This window comes from Pithys albifrons, chromosome 5 (assembly GCF_047495875.1).
Source record: "Pithys albifrons albifrons isolate INPA30051 chromosome 5, PitAlb_v1, whole genome shotgun sequence".
In the NCBI taxonomy this organism is placed as follows: domain Eukaryota; kingdom Metazoa; phylum Chordata; class Aves; order Passeriformes; family Thamnophilidae; genus Pithys; species Pithys albifrons.
This window is the reverse complement of record NC_092462.1, coordinates 64,941,120-64,958,484: the sequence shown is the minus strand read 5'-3', so window position 1 is coordinate 64,958,484 and position 17,365 is coordinate 64,941,120. Positions and strand designations below refer to the sequence as shown.

The 17,365-nt window shown below is 39.5% G+C and overlaps 1 protein-coding gene across 12 annotated transcripts in view; it reads left to right on the top strand.

Annotated features, from left to right (window-relative positions):
• Positions 1-17,365, top strand: part of ABLIM2 (actin binding LIM protein family member 2) — a 147,222-nt gene that overhangs the window by 72,445 nt on the left and 57,412 nt on the right. For all 12 annotated transcript variants that reach the window (XM_071556871.1, XM_071556866.1, XM_071556872.1 and 9 more), the window contains exon 6: positions 1,080-1,173. In XM_071556871.1, the coding sequence (XP_071412972.1) occupies positions 1,080-1,173 (94 nt within the window). The remainder of the gene's footprint in view (positions 1-1,079; positions 1,174-17,365) is intronic.

Genomic DNA, 17,365 nt, shown 5'->3' with positions numbered 1-17,365 from the left:
TCCTGTCTTTAATTAGTTCAGTTAATTATTGTGATAACTTATAAGTTAGTCTCTTAAGTAATCCAACTTGCATGCTATGAAGTTAATTTCTATGTTTCTCCAGAGAAATGTCTGCTAAAATTATGCTTCTGCTAATAAATCTGTCTGATCATGGGCTGTTTTAGCATAACAAACTAAGTATGTTTAACTATGTTTATCTTGCACTTTGAAAGAGGAAAAGAGTCTCCATTTTCTTTGTAGAGCGGTTTGTTTTCATTAATCAGTTTAATGGTCTACATGTAACACTCTAAAAGGAAAAATGAATAGGTTCTTTTCAGAGCTCTAGTCCAAGTGTTCTGGTTCTGATGTTTTAGAATAAAGGCTAAGACTCTGGGGTTTATTATTCATATCTTTAAATTTTACATTGTCTTAACTCACTCATGGTGGTGAAATAACAGGTCACATCATGTGTGAATGCCAGATCTCTTCTACTGCTCCAGCCGAATTCTTGTAGTCACTGCTGGCTTCTGTGGAGCACATTCCTGAGATGATTAATCCATGAATGTCTTAAAGCAAGTCCGGTCAAGAATGTCAATAGACTTAAATATTAATCAAAATTTGGTTTACAGACAAGATAGTTGAGAAATTACTCTATGCAGTCTTACCTAAAGGATTAGATAATAAATATGTATATATCAGATGCTACCTATATTGGATGAATTAGATGGTAAGTAAAGAGGGAAAGAATAATACGTAGTAATAACTGGTTATTTCCAAAGAGAGGGAAATATGGAAGACGTTAATGGGTAACAATATTAAACAGATGGTGTGAGTGTCTCAGACACTGAGTGTTGTGACAAAGAGAGAAAATGGCTGAATTCAGCAACAAAAAAGGAGAGTGGGATCATGGTAAACTCAAAAGGAACAAAGCAGTTCATTAATTATTTAGTTTACAATTAATAAATACAAGTATTTGGGAGACAGGAAAGTCCATAAATACCCTATGAAGTATTGAAGCATTAACAAATTTTAGATGTATAATCTGGTGAACTGTAAACCTACATAAAGCAACCTCTGTGTGGCCTATTGTTCTTCCCTAGGGATGGTGTTCCATACTGTGAAACGGACTATCATGCAAAGTTTGGTATCAGATGTGACAATTGTGAAAAGTATATCACAGGGAGAGTGCTCGAGGTAAGGAGAACCTTATATTCAAGCACATTTCAAAGTGCATAAAAAGACTCTTCTGGGTATAGTCCTATGCTCACAAACGAGTGTTAATGCAGCAGCCCAGTGTTACTTTTATGAAGTACCAGGAACTTTTTCTGTAATTGTTTTTTTGTTTGCTTCTTCTGTTAATAATTTGATAATACACAGACTTGCTAAATGGATATTTATGGTACTGAAGAAAGCTCAGGCATCAGAAGTAATAAATTAATTTGTTTTTGGGTATATTTTAGTACTTGGACTAAATTAATTTGTAATTTCTGCTTTTTGGTTCTATTGTATGTTCTCCAAAGATAGGATGAAGCTGTTGAAAAATAAGATTAATAATTTGAATTGTATTTTTCCACCCAGAAATTAGCTGTGTTGCAGGGATTTTCTTTAGTTTGTTTTTCTAAGAAGCAGGAGGTGTTTAGTGCAGGTGCACATTTATGCATTATGCAAAAATTTCCATATAACTCACCTAAGGTCAGAAATTAATATATTCCTTTGATCTGAATAGAATTTATCCTTGGAACTAAGTATATTGTTATCCTGTCAATGGTTTTGATTAGCCACTTTTTCTTTCCGCTTTTCCCAGTACCTGGTAAAGTCAGCAGTACTGGAGTTAGGAAGAGGTTTCTCAGGTTGTTCAGTTCCCTCCTTTCTCTTCATCAGTTAAGAAAGCCTGGAGAAGTCTCAAAGGACTTCCACCAAAGAAAGATCTGCTAGGAGTCATGCAAAGACTTAACTATCCAAATGGTGGACAATTACAGCTGGGTAGGAACTGAGGAGCAAGCGCCCTTACTGGCTGAGAATCCACATTAGGTGGGAGGATACAGTGTTGGGGTTAGGCATGGGAGGCTTTTCCATTTTCAGATGTTTTTACAGACCTGGGACCAGATGTGGCTATAGTTGTTTCTTCTGACTGCTTGGTGAGATTGTACAGAATGGGAGGAGAGTTCCTTGTTTTTATTGTAGATGTATCATAACAAACTTTAGAAAAGTTAATTCTTTAAAGCTGTGATAGGAATTTTACTGTGACTGATTATATATGTCATTGTGGTTCTGGGTGGTGTTTTTGGTTAGAGTGTGTGTGTGTGTCCCTTTACTCTCCCCGCCCCAGTGTTGCTCTGGTGGCAGCACTGTAGCACTGATTATTGCCTTACATTGGATTTGGTTCAGGCTGGGAACTCCTTTGATTGGTCTGTGGCATTTAATTGTGGAAAAACTACTGATGCAAGAGTCCAAAACAGTTTTTTTTTATAAAAAATGATGAGAAAGGACTTGGGCAATCTGTAAAGGTGCAGAAGTGTCAGATAGTGTCACTGAAACAGGAAAGATAGGATGAAATTAGTATGAAGCAGGCAATGAATTGGAAGAGACAAAATGATATTTAATGTCTGGAGACTTGTTAGGACAGCCTGGAAATTTCATGGTTTGTAGACTTTCTTTTTTTATTTCATAGGATTGTACAAAACTATTTGGTGTTTTGCATGCAAAAAACCTAATGAAGCTTGAATACAGGTGCACATGATATGTCTTAGTGTTCTGCAGTCACAACAGGTCCTGTTCCTCATGACATCTTGCAAACTACTTGTTCCCATCCTGTCTGTTTTCCCATGATGTACGGGGGCAGTCCCGTGGTGTAATGGAGAGCACTCTGGACTCTGAATCCCAAGGTTGTGAGTTTGAGTCTCAGTGGGGACCGTCCCCTGGCAGTTCAATGCCTCCCTGCCATCCGATCCCGTCAGATCTCGGATGCTCAGCGGGGTCAGCCCCAGTTAGTACTGGGTGCTGTAGACTGTTCCGAGGACTTCACTGTCACTGTCCAAGCTCGCTTGGCCGTGGCAGATGAACCTTAGGACTTAAAAAAAAATGGTGGGGCCAGTTCTGCGCATGCTGTACCTCACCTAAAAAATCCACTGCGCAGGCTGGAAGGGCCACACCCACGTGGGGAGAGCCCTTCTCAAATCTTCATTTGCGAAGTTTGGCCATGCATACATACATACATGCATCTCAAGATATGTATTTCTTTACATTCCCACTGCCTATATACAAGAGTTGACATGCACTGTGAGCCTTCTTCCACGGCGATCAGCTTGTGATTTCCCCGAGTCTTTGGAACTCTGTAAGGGGTCAGTTAACATGGCTGTTGACTTTCCGTGTGGACTGTGGAAGCAGCGGGATGGGAGGTGATGCACACAACTCATTCCATTAGGAAGGTAGACAAAAAGTCATTGGCTTGAGCAAACAGATTTGTTACAACACAGAGACCATATCCATAGCTAACGCGGTTAAGTCATTTGTTGTTTGTCTGCAACAGATCGACTTGAAAGGCTTGGAATTGGGGCTGATCTGTCTGTCTGGTACTGGTATCAAACTAGATGTGTGTGTGTCACCAGCAGGCTGGTTGATATGCTTGTGTATCTCCTGGTCAGTAGGACAGAAAAAAATGCAAAGTAGCTATGGCTGGTTTTTGTTGTAGGACATGTTTTTTGTGGAATTGTCTGGAATCTCAAAACATTTTTCAAAACGTTAGTATTGGTTTTTATGACCTTGAGTATTATTTGGAGATACACAGAAATAATAGGGCAAATTGCTATTAAAGTAGGGGAAAATCTTGACAGCAATACTTATTATAGTCACCCGAGGGAGTTGCTGGAAACTGTCACTTAAAAAGTCTTATAATAAGATTGGACAAGGCACTGGAAAATCTACGTTAGGGAACAGTCTTGCAATGACAAAGGGAGGCACTGTTTAACCTAATAGGATTTTTTCCATCTCTGATTTCTGTGATAATGTCAGGAGGACAGCTGCTTCCACAATCATTCTGTGCCCAGATATTATAATATTGTCTCCCTTTCCAATACTTGGTCAGTTTAAGTGTTTATTCAGCAGAGAGGAAGGGAGAGTCAACTAGTGTAAGTTACTGATAAGTTATAAAAATACAACTGTTTTTGTAAGTTGTCAGCCAAATACAATGATGATTTAGTTACTTAAGTTCTTTTAGTCCATTTTCTAAGAGCTAGATTCATTCCATCTAGTAAATGGGCTTAAACACAGGATAACTTTGTTTATAATTCTTTTCTTGTTTCTTTCTTCCCCTCCAGTCCAGTTTGGCTTGCTCTCAGTCTCCCAGGGAACTTGTGCTAGAAAAGCTATGAAAGGGGCTGAACAGTTCATTTATGGAGATGATAAATTCTTCTATTGCTTTTAGAAGCAACAGTTTTGCTGTTGGTTTTACAAAAAAACCCTGCCCACCAGTGCATTTATGGGCAAGGTTTGCTTTGCTTCTGAAGCATACAGAGTACTCTTAAATGCAATGTCAATCCACTTCTCTGTTTTATCCCAGACCATATGTATTGATAAACCTGCCTGTTTAAGTCACGACCAAGAGGTTGCTGGAGTTTAAATAGTTTGACTCAAAATGCAATGTGACTAAAAACCTTTAGGGAGAAAAGGGGCTTATTTCAGTGTTTATATCTCTTGCCAATCCTGCAATAGTTAAGATCATGCAATAACACAGAAAGTAAACACATTGTAAAATAACAAGCCATTGATTTTTATAACCAGCCATTTCCCTTTTGTCATGTTGCAGTCTATTTCTCTGCATTTAACACTAAAAATAATTGCCTTCTTTTTTTCTCGTTACAAGCAGTTACTTATTACTTAAAATCTCCACTTACGCTAATAAGCATATCATTAAATTAGACAAAATAGGTGTTATTGCATTTTTTTAAAATATACTATATTTCTCAACATTATCCAGAGCCTGGTAGAAACCTCTTTCAATCAAGAGAATACTTTCCATTTATCTCCTCATTTTTAATCAGTCTTCTCTCTGTGTTTTGCTTGGAGGAGGCTGAGATGTGTTGCCTACCTCCTGATTCTTCACACACAGAGGCTGTGCAGAGTTTTGGAAGGCTGTTATTTTCTCCCCTTTAATTGATAAACTCTAAGGAGAATTTATAGAGAGTAATCCTAGTTCCTGTCAACTTTTATTTTGCAAAACTGAGTGAGCCAAACTCTCCTCTGCTCATAAATGCAATGCCAGGCTTTTGTGCTGATGCCACTGGACCTTCTCACCATCGATTCCTGGCTGGAACCACCTTCTCTCAGCATGGATGATCACTGTACTCCAGATGATGCCTCACCACTCCCTTGTGCAGTGATAGTAACCCCTTCCACTATTTCTGAAGAAAGAACCTTTTCTGGTATATCTTACACTGGTGTGATTTTTTGCCTGTGACTTTTTTAACATTGACAAGCCCATAGCGAGATACTACTTGGGAGGTTTTCTCTTTATCTGCTGTGTCAGCTGGTGGTTTCCTACATTGTTAGAGGAAGCTTCCATATCCAAAAATAGCCTCCTGGGAATGTTTTGATGGCAAATACAAAATAGGCTGTGAGTGGGTTATGATTGCTTGGCTAGGCAACTGCATCATACCAATGACCAAATTGAGCTACCTTGTAGCATCCAGCCACTGCCAACTGCTCCAGTAGCTGAGGAATAAGCAGAATCTCCATCACTGCTAGCTGGTGTTTTTTAATTTCATGTGAGTGGAAGTTGACAATGTAACACACTGGAAGTTACACTTTTGGAAATGTCTCCTTGGGCTTATTTACATGCAACCCAACTGCTTCTGGGAGTTCTGAGAGGTATATTCAGCACTTTTGTCTCCAATAAGTCCCATGATTTCCAGCTGCGTGACTATGGTATAAATGTATCTTACAAGTGCTGGTGGAAGGGACTCAGAGCAGTTGGACCCATCTTTATGTTCAGCATCTGACATCCTAACCTGGCAGCATGGTCCTCCATTTATATGGGGAAAGATAGGGTTTAAATTTTACTGGTTTACAAGTATGTGTAAATGTCTAGAAAAACATAATCGATATATGTTTTTAAAATCTTGTAATCACAATCATATGTTATTTTGAAATAAGGGAACAAATGCAGTAGGCACGAGGCAGGAATGAGACTAGAAATGTCAGTAATTTATGTCAATTAAATGCCACTTATACCTCAGTGACTTATTAATCAAAACATGAATCTTATTTTTTGTAGTTTGTTTTTTGTTTTGCCCTGGTGTTGAGCTACTTTTGTTTGCCATCACATCTGCTTTGTAAATCAATTGCCTTTTCCTTTGCAAAAGTCTCAGTACAGCAGAGAGACGAGACTAATTCTTTACAGCAGGGAGTACAAATTTCTGCCTGCAGTGTGGAAGAATGGTTCATTCTGAAAGGTCTGTTACCCTGCTGTTTCATTATCAACAAAACCTACTGATGTGTGAAAGGTACTTGAGCAGCTTACTATATAGGCATTAATAGAGAACCGTGCAATAAAAGCGGCTCTGTCTGTTTGAACGAAGGGTTTTGGGTAGCATGGGCAGCCTCGTGCAGGCTGTCAGAGCAGCCAAAGGATCCAAGTGTCAGTACCATCTTCGGGTAGAAACTGCTTTCTACGCCAGTTTTCTCCCTTCAACAGAGAAGAAAGAAAACTGTTGGAAAAGATACATCTAAATAAATCACCATTAGCTTTTGCAGAAGGAGACGACCTAAGGTAGGAAACGTTAATTAGCCCTTTCAATATATAGAGAGATGCACTATACAAAGTGAGATGCACTATTCAATGCATGCTGAGATGCAAGGTATTTTACAGCTTGGGAATATTGTCTGTTTTGGTGCCACTTGCATTCACGTGGGTCTGTAGGTTTGCAAAGGCAGGTTAATCATCAGTGCATAGCATCTGAACTTGGCTAGGTAAGTGGTAATTGACAGTTGACTTAGACTTCCTGCTTTAAATCAGGCATCATTAAAACTACCATCAACAAGTAAATAAATAGCAATGCAGATGTTTTTACCTTAGCTTTTAGCCTTTCTTTAGCCCAATTTTATTGTTTAGATGCATTCACCTCATCTTTCTCCAATTTTCATCCTTTCCCTTTTCAGCCACGTCTTCTTTCCAGAAAGAGATATAAATTACACCTATTACCTGTGTCTATTATCTGAACTGTTAAAAACTCACAGGAAAAACTATATATTGCAATAAACTGTTTGTATAGGTTTTACCCTGTAAATAATATAATTTGTTAGATTTATGGAAGAAGAGCACTGAGTAGCATTTGATGATACCTTAAGACTGTTACAGTTCTACCAAAGTAAGGGATTCCACAAACTATTTGTGAATAACATAGAGAAATTCAGAATTTGAGGGAAAGTGATTGATAGAGAAAAAAGATTGTTGCGAGTTTTGTGTCAGGGTTTTGGTTTGCTTTTTTTTTTCGTTGTTGCTTGCTTGCTTGCTTGCTTTTCTGTTGAGGATTCCTCTTGAATGTATTGGAAAAGTCCCCAGGAGTGCTGCTATGCGTTTGAGCCTGTGTGGGTTTGTGTGTGTTAAAGTTTTAGTGCATACTTTGATTCTTGAGTCTGGCAGACACTTGTGGTGTCCACTGCCTTTTTCCATTAGGCGAAAATGTAGTATCACTTAACTATCTTAAATTATCTTAATTGCTTAATTAAAGGATCAGAGGAGTGATTCCAGTAGTCACTGTTACAGCTTCTGAGTTTCAGATACACACAGCATGCAGTATGCCAGTTACAATGCCTCTTTAAGTGATGTGTTGCTGTGGTGATGCATTAATATCTAGTACTATTTGCCAGCATTTCAGTATTTTGACAATGTGAAACGTTGCACTTTATGGATATCTTCAGTTCCTCATTCGATTATTTTGCATAATCTTTCATTTTTGGTAGTCTTGTGACTCATATCAGGGGTGTGCTGTGGTCGCAGGACCACTGCCCTGCAGAGCCCTGTACCTGCTGTGTTCCTGCCAGCAGCACAAGCGCCTGCCTGCAGCTCGCTCCTGTAACCATGACAGTGGTGCAGCAGTAAGTGCACTCAGAGACAATTGGTTTTGTTGATGAAGTATCTCCAGGATACTGTGACCCACGTGAGAGCAGTTCAGCTTGTCTGCTAACAGCAGGAAAGCAGCCTGTGACTCATTTCTTGTGCCTTTTAGGTTTTTCATCCTGCTAACCTTCACCATTGTTTGTGCTTTTTTGAATATCCCCAAAGTAAGAACTTCTGAATGCTACCTTAAACTAGAAATATGTGAATGAGTCTGGAAGTAGAAACTTCCTACTTCTAGGAAGGATTGTTAATGTCAGTTCTTCATATGACAGCAGCATTTCCAGTCCCAGCTAAACTTGGCAATCCAAAATAGTAGTCCTTATTCAGGCACAGAATGAGATCTCAAGTGTTTACAGCCTAGATCACCATGTCCAGTGTGAACAGAGCTGTGCTGGCTTCATCTGATAAATCATGGTGCCTCTCCAGGGCTGTTTGGTGTTGGTTGCAGATTCATTTTTCCCATCTGAAATGGGTGGGCTAAATGCACAGCTGCAAAGTTGAATATAAAGGGGAGTACGTCTGCAAGTCATCTAGCTCCTTCTTTACTCCTTCTCCCCTATCAAGGAATGGCATATGTGAGAGCCAGCTGCAGCTTGTCTTGGCCCTGAAGTAGGTTTTAAGGAGTGGGAGAACAAAGTGGAAAAGAAATGAAGGAGATTATTGAGAAAATGTTAAATAGAAGCCTCTTCCAGTCTCAGTGGGTGGCAAGAAAAATTGGAAAGCTGAGCAGAAAAAGACAAAAGGGCAGATCACTCATTCCATAACAAAAGCAACTGAGTGCATAATCAGTGATTTTAGGCATCGCAGACTGTTTTGGTTTACAAGAACATGTACCAAATTCTCTAAAAGAAAAAAAAAAAGGTGCTGTTTGTCTTTTCCACATTTTACCTAACTATGGCAGGGCTGAATTTGCTCTTGAGTCAGAACTTGTTTGCAGATGTCACAGAATGAGATTACAGTTACAAGAGTGCTATTTTTCTATTATTTCTTTTTCCTTAATTATTCCCTTTATGTTTTTTTTTAATTTTTATTTTATTTTCTCCCACAAGCTTTAGAAACTTTTTCTTCTGAGAGTCTAGTATATAGTAAGTTATCATTCTGAGGTAAATGTTCCTGTTGGTACATTTGATCTCCACGTTATACATGGAAGAATAAAGAATGTGTGGGAAGCAGTAAAAAGTGACTCAAATGTGGGTGGAAATTCTCAAGGCTCTGCAAAGTACAGCAGGATGAGCCAGAACCAAGACAACATGAAATAACTATACAAGTGAGATTGCTAAAGCTGTAAGTAATGCTGCAGGTGCATATATTGGACATTTCACATGACTGTTTCTTGGCACCTAGTAGGATGATAAATGAATCCAGTAAGGAGAAGATGAGGCGAATGATTGATACAAAACATTACAGTGCATTTACAGTGCTATAAATCCTGTTGAAAATGGTTCATTTGCCCTGGCATGCTGTTGTAGTGACTCACTGGTGAGTCAAGTCCACTGTGACTAAGAGAATTAGTAAGAGTTTTCCTCCACAGAATTCTGGCTTTGTCTTCTGGCTCTCAGACTTTTTTCTCCTTGACACGGTTGTATGACATAAACAATAGATATTTTGCCAAATACCTCTGCCTTGATAACACTTCATGTCCCTTCAAACTCAGTAGATAATATGACAGCTGTTTACTAACTTTATCATTATTGTATACAACTATTACTGAGTAATTCCTTGAGTTCTTCTGTTGTGTATGCAAAACTCTGGCTTTGATAGAAATGTGAACAGAGGATTTATGTGATTACACATAAAGCTGGTAACTGAGCACAGTATTCTACTCAAAGCATAGGTTATCTGACTTTCTGAATATCATCACTCTAATTTGACAATACCCTGGAGAATTCACTTTATGGAGGCCAGTATAGTCTGCATGATGTGGCACTATGTGGATGCTATAGCAGAATTAGGAATGTGTGTCCATGGAACAACACTTGATGGTGTGGTGCTGTGCCCCTTCTTAGTGGTACTCTTGAGGTAAAGACAGAAGAAGAAACACCTGAGCCATGGATTTTACACAGTCTTTAGGATTAAACTCACATTGCACAATCCCATGTTGAAGTGCTGACCAAAAGCAGGAAGTTTGTATTACCAGGTGGGAATAAGCAAGAACAACCCCAGATGGGGTTTGTCTAACTGGTAGAATAACTTTATAGGAAAATTTTCTGGGCCAGAAAATCAATGCAGTGACTGATTGGGCTATTTAATGTCAAAATGCTGTTTCACATTCAAAAACTTTATTAAATTTCATTTGGCGCTTCTTTTTATACCTGTGTTTCATTATCAGTTTCCTGTACATTTTTGGCACCTAATAAAAAGCACAGTTCATTCACATAATGGTTTAATATCTGAGTAAAAACCGTCATTTGGGTGAAAGAATTACAAAGTATAAACAGAATGAATTAAATATCTACTAAAGGAATTTAGTGGTTTTCCACCTTTTTGATTTATATACTCTGAAAAAAAAATAATTCCCAGTGAAAGAACATGCCCCTCAGTCTTGAATTTAAAATGATAGATAATGAAGTGGATATGAAGTGATGAATAGTGGGAACAGAACAGATCCTTAAGGAAGTAGTCCATAGAGCACAAGAGCTAGCAATCCCCAGGAGCAAGGAATTGGACAAGAAAGGCAAGAGACCATCATGGCTGAGTAGAGACAGGCTGGTCAAAGTAAAGGGAAAGAAGCAAATACACAGACAGTTGAGAAGAGTATGGAGAGGAAGTTTGTCTGTATAGCAATGGCTGAGGAAGACCAAGGTGAAGCTGGAACTGAACCTAACAAGGGATGCAGAGAATATAGCAGGAAGGACTTCTACAGGTATGTTAACTGGAACGGAAAGGTCAAAGTAGGTGTACCCCCTCTGATAAACAGTGCTGGAGAACTGGTAACAGCAGATGAGGAAGAAGGCTGAGGTAACTCAACTTTCTTGCCTCAGTATTCAATGGTAACCTCTCCACCCTTCTTGAGTGGATGGACAGCAGGATAGGGATGAGAGAAGCAAAATCATTCCCGCTGTAAGTAAAGATCAGGTTCATGACCACTTGAGGAACCTGAATTTACATAAATCTGTGGTACCCTATGAGATGCATGCCAGAGTCCTGAGGGAATTGACTTATGTAATTACCAGGCACTCTCCATGATGTTTTAAAAGTCATGGCAGTCAGGTGAAGTTACAAGTGACTGGAAAAAGAGAAACATTGTACCCATCTTTAAAGAAGACAGAAATGAAGACCCTGCTAACTACTGACCTGTCAAGCCTCACCTCTGTGCCTTGGGAATATCATGGAACGGATACTCCTAGAAGCTATGCTGAGGCTCATGGAAGTTAAGGATGTGATTTCACACAGCGAGCATGGCTTCACCAAGGAAAAGGCTTGCCTGACCAACCTGATGGCCTTTTAAGGTGGAGTGAATACATCTGTGGACAAGGGGAGGGCTACAGATCTCTTTTATTCTGGATTTCTGTAAAGCCTTTGTTACAGTCCCCCACAACATTCTCTGATGGGTGGAAAAGAAATTTATTGGAGGTCACATCCAGCAGGTAGTGGTCAACAGCTGAGTCCCAATGGACATCAGTGACAAGTGATGTCCCTCAGGGGTCCGTATTGGGAACAATGTTATTTAGTATATTCATTAATGACATACACAAAGGGCTTGAGTGCACCCCCAGCAAATTTGCAGATGACACCAAGCTGAGTGGTGCTGTTGACAGACCTGAAGGATGGAATGCCATCCAGAGGGACCTGGCCAAGTCCAAGAAATGGCTCATGGGAATCTCATGAGGTTTCACAAGACCAAGTGCAAAGTGCTGCACCTGGGTCGGGGCAACCCCTGCTATCAGTACAGGCTCGGGGATGAACAGATCAAGAGCAGCCCTGCTAAGAAGGACTTGGGAGTGCTGGTGGGTGAGAGGCTGGATATGACCTGGCCATCTCTGTTTGCAGTTCAGTAAGCTAGATATGTTCTGAGCTGCATCAAAAGCAGTGTGGGCAGCAGGCTGGGAGGTCATTCAGTCCCTCTGCTCCATTCTGCTGAGACCCCACCTGCAGTTCTGTATCCAGGTCTGGGGTCCTAGCACAGGAAGGACATTGACCTTTTGGAGTAAATCCAGAGGAGAGGCACCAAGATGATTAGATGGATGGAAGAAAATGCTGAGAGAGTTGGGGTTATTTAGCCCAGAAAAGCGGAGGCTTAGGGGTGATCTAATTGTGACCTTCAAGTACCTGACAAGGGACTTTTTACAAGACATGTTGTGACAGGACAAGGGGTAATGGTTTTAAACTGAAAGAGAGTAGGTTTAGATTAGATGTTTGGAAGAAATTTGTTACTTTGAGGATGGTGAGGCACTGGAATTGCCCAAGGAGTTGTGAATGCCCAATTTCTGGAAGCGTTCAAGACAGGTTGGATGGGGCTCTGAGCAACCTGGTCTAGTGGAAAGTGTCCCTGCCACTGGCAGGGTGTTTGGAACTTGATAATCTTTTCGGTTCCTTGAACCCAAACCATCTCTGATCCTATGCACTTCCATTACCCAGGGTTAACATGATTTTATCCCCAGATCTACTCACAGGATTCCATGGACATTAGCTGAAAGGGGTAGCAAGTTCATTTTTCAGGGAGTTATGTCTTGATTTTTTGTTCTCTTTCAGTATGATGTGTATACATCAAACACACCTTCATTGATTTTAATTATTTAAATTATCAGAGCTTGAAAAATTCATATGGGGTATGTTGGACAGTTGGCTAAACCTGAAAGCAGTGAGCCCAGGCAGCAATGAAGGCCACCAGTCTAAGAGGGCAAAATCAACAGAAGCGCAACCAGCAGATTGAAGATATCCTTTTATTTGACTTTTGTTAGAATACAGGTAGGATACTGCAGCCAGCTTGGTACCCTCCTAAAGTAAACAATTTTCGGCGGAGAGAAAGGACTTCACCAACAAGCTTATGATGTTTATAGTGAAGACCTTTTATTACACAAAGCACACAGTTTATAAGGGGTTAGGACTACAGCTCATTGGCTAAAGGAGTTAACACACCACCACGCCAGATACTTCAATTGGTTAAAACCTATCTCTCACAAGTCCCATGTTTATGTTATTTCACCCAGGCTGTTTTCGTGCACCTGCAGAGTCCTGTGAACTCCCACTATGTGAATTCTTGGGGAGTAAACCACCTCCCTACCAACCAGCAGCTGAGCTCCTTGCTGCTTCTGGCTGATAGCTAGGTCTCACAGGGTTTTTCTATAGATCTGAATTGCTCACTTTTGATTTTACTGTAACAACACCCTCCCTACCAAAAGATGCTGATTAATTGAAGGGAGATTGGTGGAGAACCACCATGATAGTTTAGGGGCTGGAGCACATATCCTGTGAGTAAATGCTCAGGGAGCTGAACTTGTTCAGCCTAGGGAAGTGATGGCTTTAGTGGGACCTGGTAGCATATCTATGAGGAGGCACATGGCAGGAGAGCAGGAGACAATTGTCATAAATTTAAAGAAGGGAAGTTCTGACTGGATAAAAAAAAATCACTGTAAGAATACCTAGTAAGCATTGGAGCAATATTCTCAGAGGCTATGCATCTCCATCCATGGAGGTTTTCAGTATTCAAATGAAAAAATTCCTGAACGGACTGATCTGAATTGAACGTCAACCCTGCTTTAAGCAGGTGGTTAGATTAGATGACCTTTTGAGGTCCTTCCCAACTTGAATTGTTCTATCATTCTATGGTGCGCTTGCACACTTCTTGACTTTAAACTGAATTGTATTTATTGCCTGTATTACAAAGTTCACTTGAAGGAATCTCAGTGCCATTTGTTGAATGAATGGGAATGTCCATGTAAATTACTCAGGAAAATGAAATAAAATATAGAAAAGAGAATAATTTATTACCTAATCAAAGTTTTAAACTTGTACCTATCCCTACAGTGCTTAAGTATTTTTCCCCTTCCCATCCCAAACAAATAGTAACTCCCCTCAGCTTAAACAGCAGCAGTCAAGTTGTACGTCTTTTGTAAGATCTTTAATCCTTCATTTCACATTGAGAAGCTGCCTGTTAGAGAGGCTTACTGATTGTTAGTGAAGTTGTGCTTTATTCTGTTTCCCTTTGCTTGAAGCAGTGGTTGTCTGGTGATGGTGCAGCTCTCCAACAGATTTGTTCCACATGAAAAGCTTTTAACTAAGAATGCTTTATACCAGTCTTCTGAGGGCTTTGTTTCTGGGTCACGCAGCTGCACTGTGCCTTGGCATACCCACTGGTACAGTGTTTTGTAGGCTGTTTTCCATTAGGTCTGTTCAGGATAGGATATAGTTAGGATTTCATTTGGAGATTTTGGAGCATGAACTTTGCAAGATTTGGACCTATCTCAGTAGATAACACTTAGTGGTAATAATGCACTATTACAGCAACTGTGTTCTATTGTACACCTAAAATTGTAAATACGCTTTGATATGATTGAGTCACTGCAGCAGTCTAATCTTTCCTCACTTCTACAAACTCTTTACACCCAGCAATAGATATCAGTTACCACTATACATTTCAATAAAAATGTAGTTATTTTTTGTTATTTTTATTTTTACAGGAAAAAGTTTAATGATAGCCTTTCATTCTCAGGAAAAAGACAGTTATGAGTTCATTTAACGTATTAAGTGAGTTTATGTCCTTTCTATCTTCCCTTTATTAACTACTTTACTGAGTAATGCAATGAGATAGGATGTACTTAGAGATCATTAATGAGACAGTCATCAGAAATCTTGAGTCTTCTTTCTAGGACTTTGCTCATGCTTGTGTCAATCCATAAGAAGCTCTCATTTGCTGCAGTAAAAAATTGCATCCATCGCACTCCTAGAAATGCCTAGAGAGAGGCCAGACAACCAGTATTGTTGTTGTGATAGAGTTACAATTATTATGCATATCATCTTTTATGTATTCTACCTCTTCCTCAGTTATTGCAGCCATAGCCAGAGAATGAGCGGAGGCTTTCACTGAGCTGTCTGCAGTCATGTAGTATATTATTCCTGAGTGATGACAGCTAATTTAAAACTCAGCTAGTTAAGATTATTCGTCTTGGAATGAATTCCTCTGGTTTTGCTAGCATTGCATATTTTCCAGGCTGAGTGATCATACTACTCTGAAGACTTTCAGATAACACACTCTACTGTCTTGAAATTGTGCTTTGAATGATGTGATTCACATTTGTCACATCAGGTTTATTCTCCTTCTATCTAGTTCAAGCCCTCAGTTTATGAGAAATGAGAAAAGGTGGTTGGATATACTTCATTGCAGAGCTTTGGGTCCTGTTTTAAGTGGAGCATGGGTTTGTCTGTTGATATGCTGTGGGACAGGTGGTAACACTGTGGTGATCCCCATGCCCAGGGCATGTACTGTGGGAGATCTTGGCTCCCCTGGGAGAACTTTCCTCACGTTGATCTGCCTGGTCTACAGAGGAGACTTCACATTCAAAGGCATCCTTCTTACCTAAAGGGAAAGAAGTAGTTCGTAATCCTTTGTCTCAGAGCACTGAGGACTGTTTTTTCTCCACCTTTAATGTAAACAGTAAGACTTGGTGATTGTGGAAAGCTGGTGCAGTCGGTTGAAGAGAAATCAAATTGTTGGTAGTGTACTGTGTTGCTAAGGATGTGCTTTGCTATTCAGGTTTGAGGAAATCTCAGTTGAGAATTAATCTTTAAACTGATCTTCATAATAATACTATCTTCATATCTGGATGCCTGAGCACAAAGACCCAGTGCAGTCTTGAAGGCAATGTAGGACATTGAGAAGGTTTCTTACAATCTACCACTTGAGCTGTAAGAGATCTCTCAGAGATGAATGTCACTTCTTCTGTGCTCTGTGTGTGATGATATTTTATTGAATACTGAAACAACAATCTGTCAAACTAAGCAAGCAAACTGTGAGAAGATTAAGTAACCATATGGTTAGGAACTTGTTTGCTGCATTGAATTGCCTCACATAAATATAGCCAAGAAAAGAAAAAATAGTGAGGCCATTACTACAACTGAACTGTAAACATAGAACAGTTGCTGCCCTAAACTTATAAATTTTCTGGGTTCTACTGGAACTGATTGTCCATCTATGAGGTGAAGCCTTTAAACTGGTGGGGAGAGGAAAGGGGCATTGATGAAAGCCTCCTTAGTATGTACCCAAGGGAGTGCTTGATTCACACCCAAGTCCTAGGTTTGAATATAATTTATGATATCTAATCAGACTAACTGTATAAACATATCAAGAAACAGCATTAGTTAATTCCAGCAACTCCCTCACCTCGGACTCTCTTAGCACATCTCATTTAGAAAGATCTACTTTAAAATGAAATAGAAAGGTCTATTTTAAATACTTTCAAGTGATAAAGAGACTGCCATGTCTTGTCTTCCGTTCTTTAAGTAGAAGGACAAAATAATAGATTTTAAAAAGGGGGCAACAAAAGCCACTGTCAGCACTTAGACTTATATGAAAATTTTTGAGTTTGCCCCATTTTAATTCAAGGGTAATCATGCAAAATCCATTGAAGTTATCCTGGTGTGATTATCAGCAAAAGCTTCACTACTCCTTTCTCGCCTAATTTTTTTGTTATGATTGTGTCTAAGTTAAAAAAGAGGTCTCTCTGTCGTTCTACAGCTAGTTGATATTACTGAGTCTGCAGAGTGAATTAAAATTATGTATTTGGTTGTACTGTTAAATTTGGGGGAGTAGATTTTGTTCTATGATGCATCCAGGTTATGTGAGAATGTGTTCTGGCAGTGTATTTTAGCAAAGAAGTAATTGAATTCTCCTCAAGAGTGTCAGCATGGGAATTGTATCAGCCATGATAAATCAGTTGAATGCTTGTGCAGTACAAACCTTCCAAGGGAAATTATATTTCTTTTCAGCTTGATATTCCAAACACAAGTTTATCTTGTGATAGTTAAATAGCCCTCTGTACCTAAACACATGCACTCAGGCAAGCAACTGTAAACCTGGAATTTAAGCCCAATACCAATTGCTCATGGTCTGATACTTTAAAGGTGTCATCACAGTTAGTAGTGATCATCTTCCATGTCTAAAGTTGCAAAAATCACTTTGAAGTCTGCACAAATGACACCATAAAAGAATGAACTGGAGCAAAGCTGTTTTCAAAATGTCAATTCTGATGTGATGTGTTGCCCTTCTTTATTGCTGATTTAATATGCTGCAGCAGGTTTTCAGGAGAGAATGAAGTTATCACTGATGAAGCA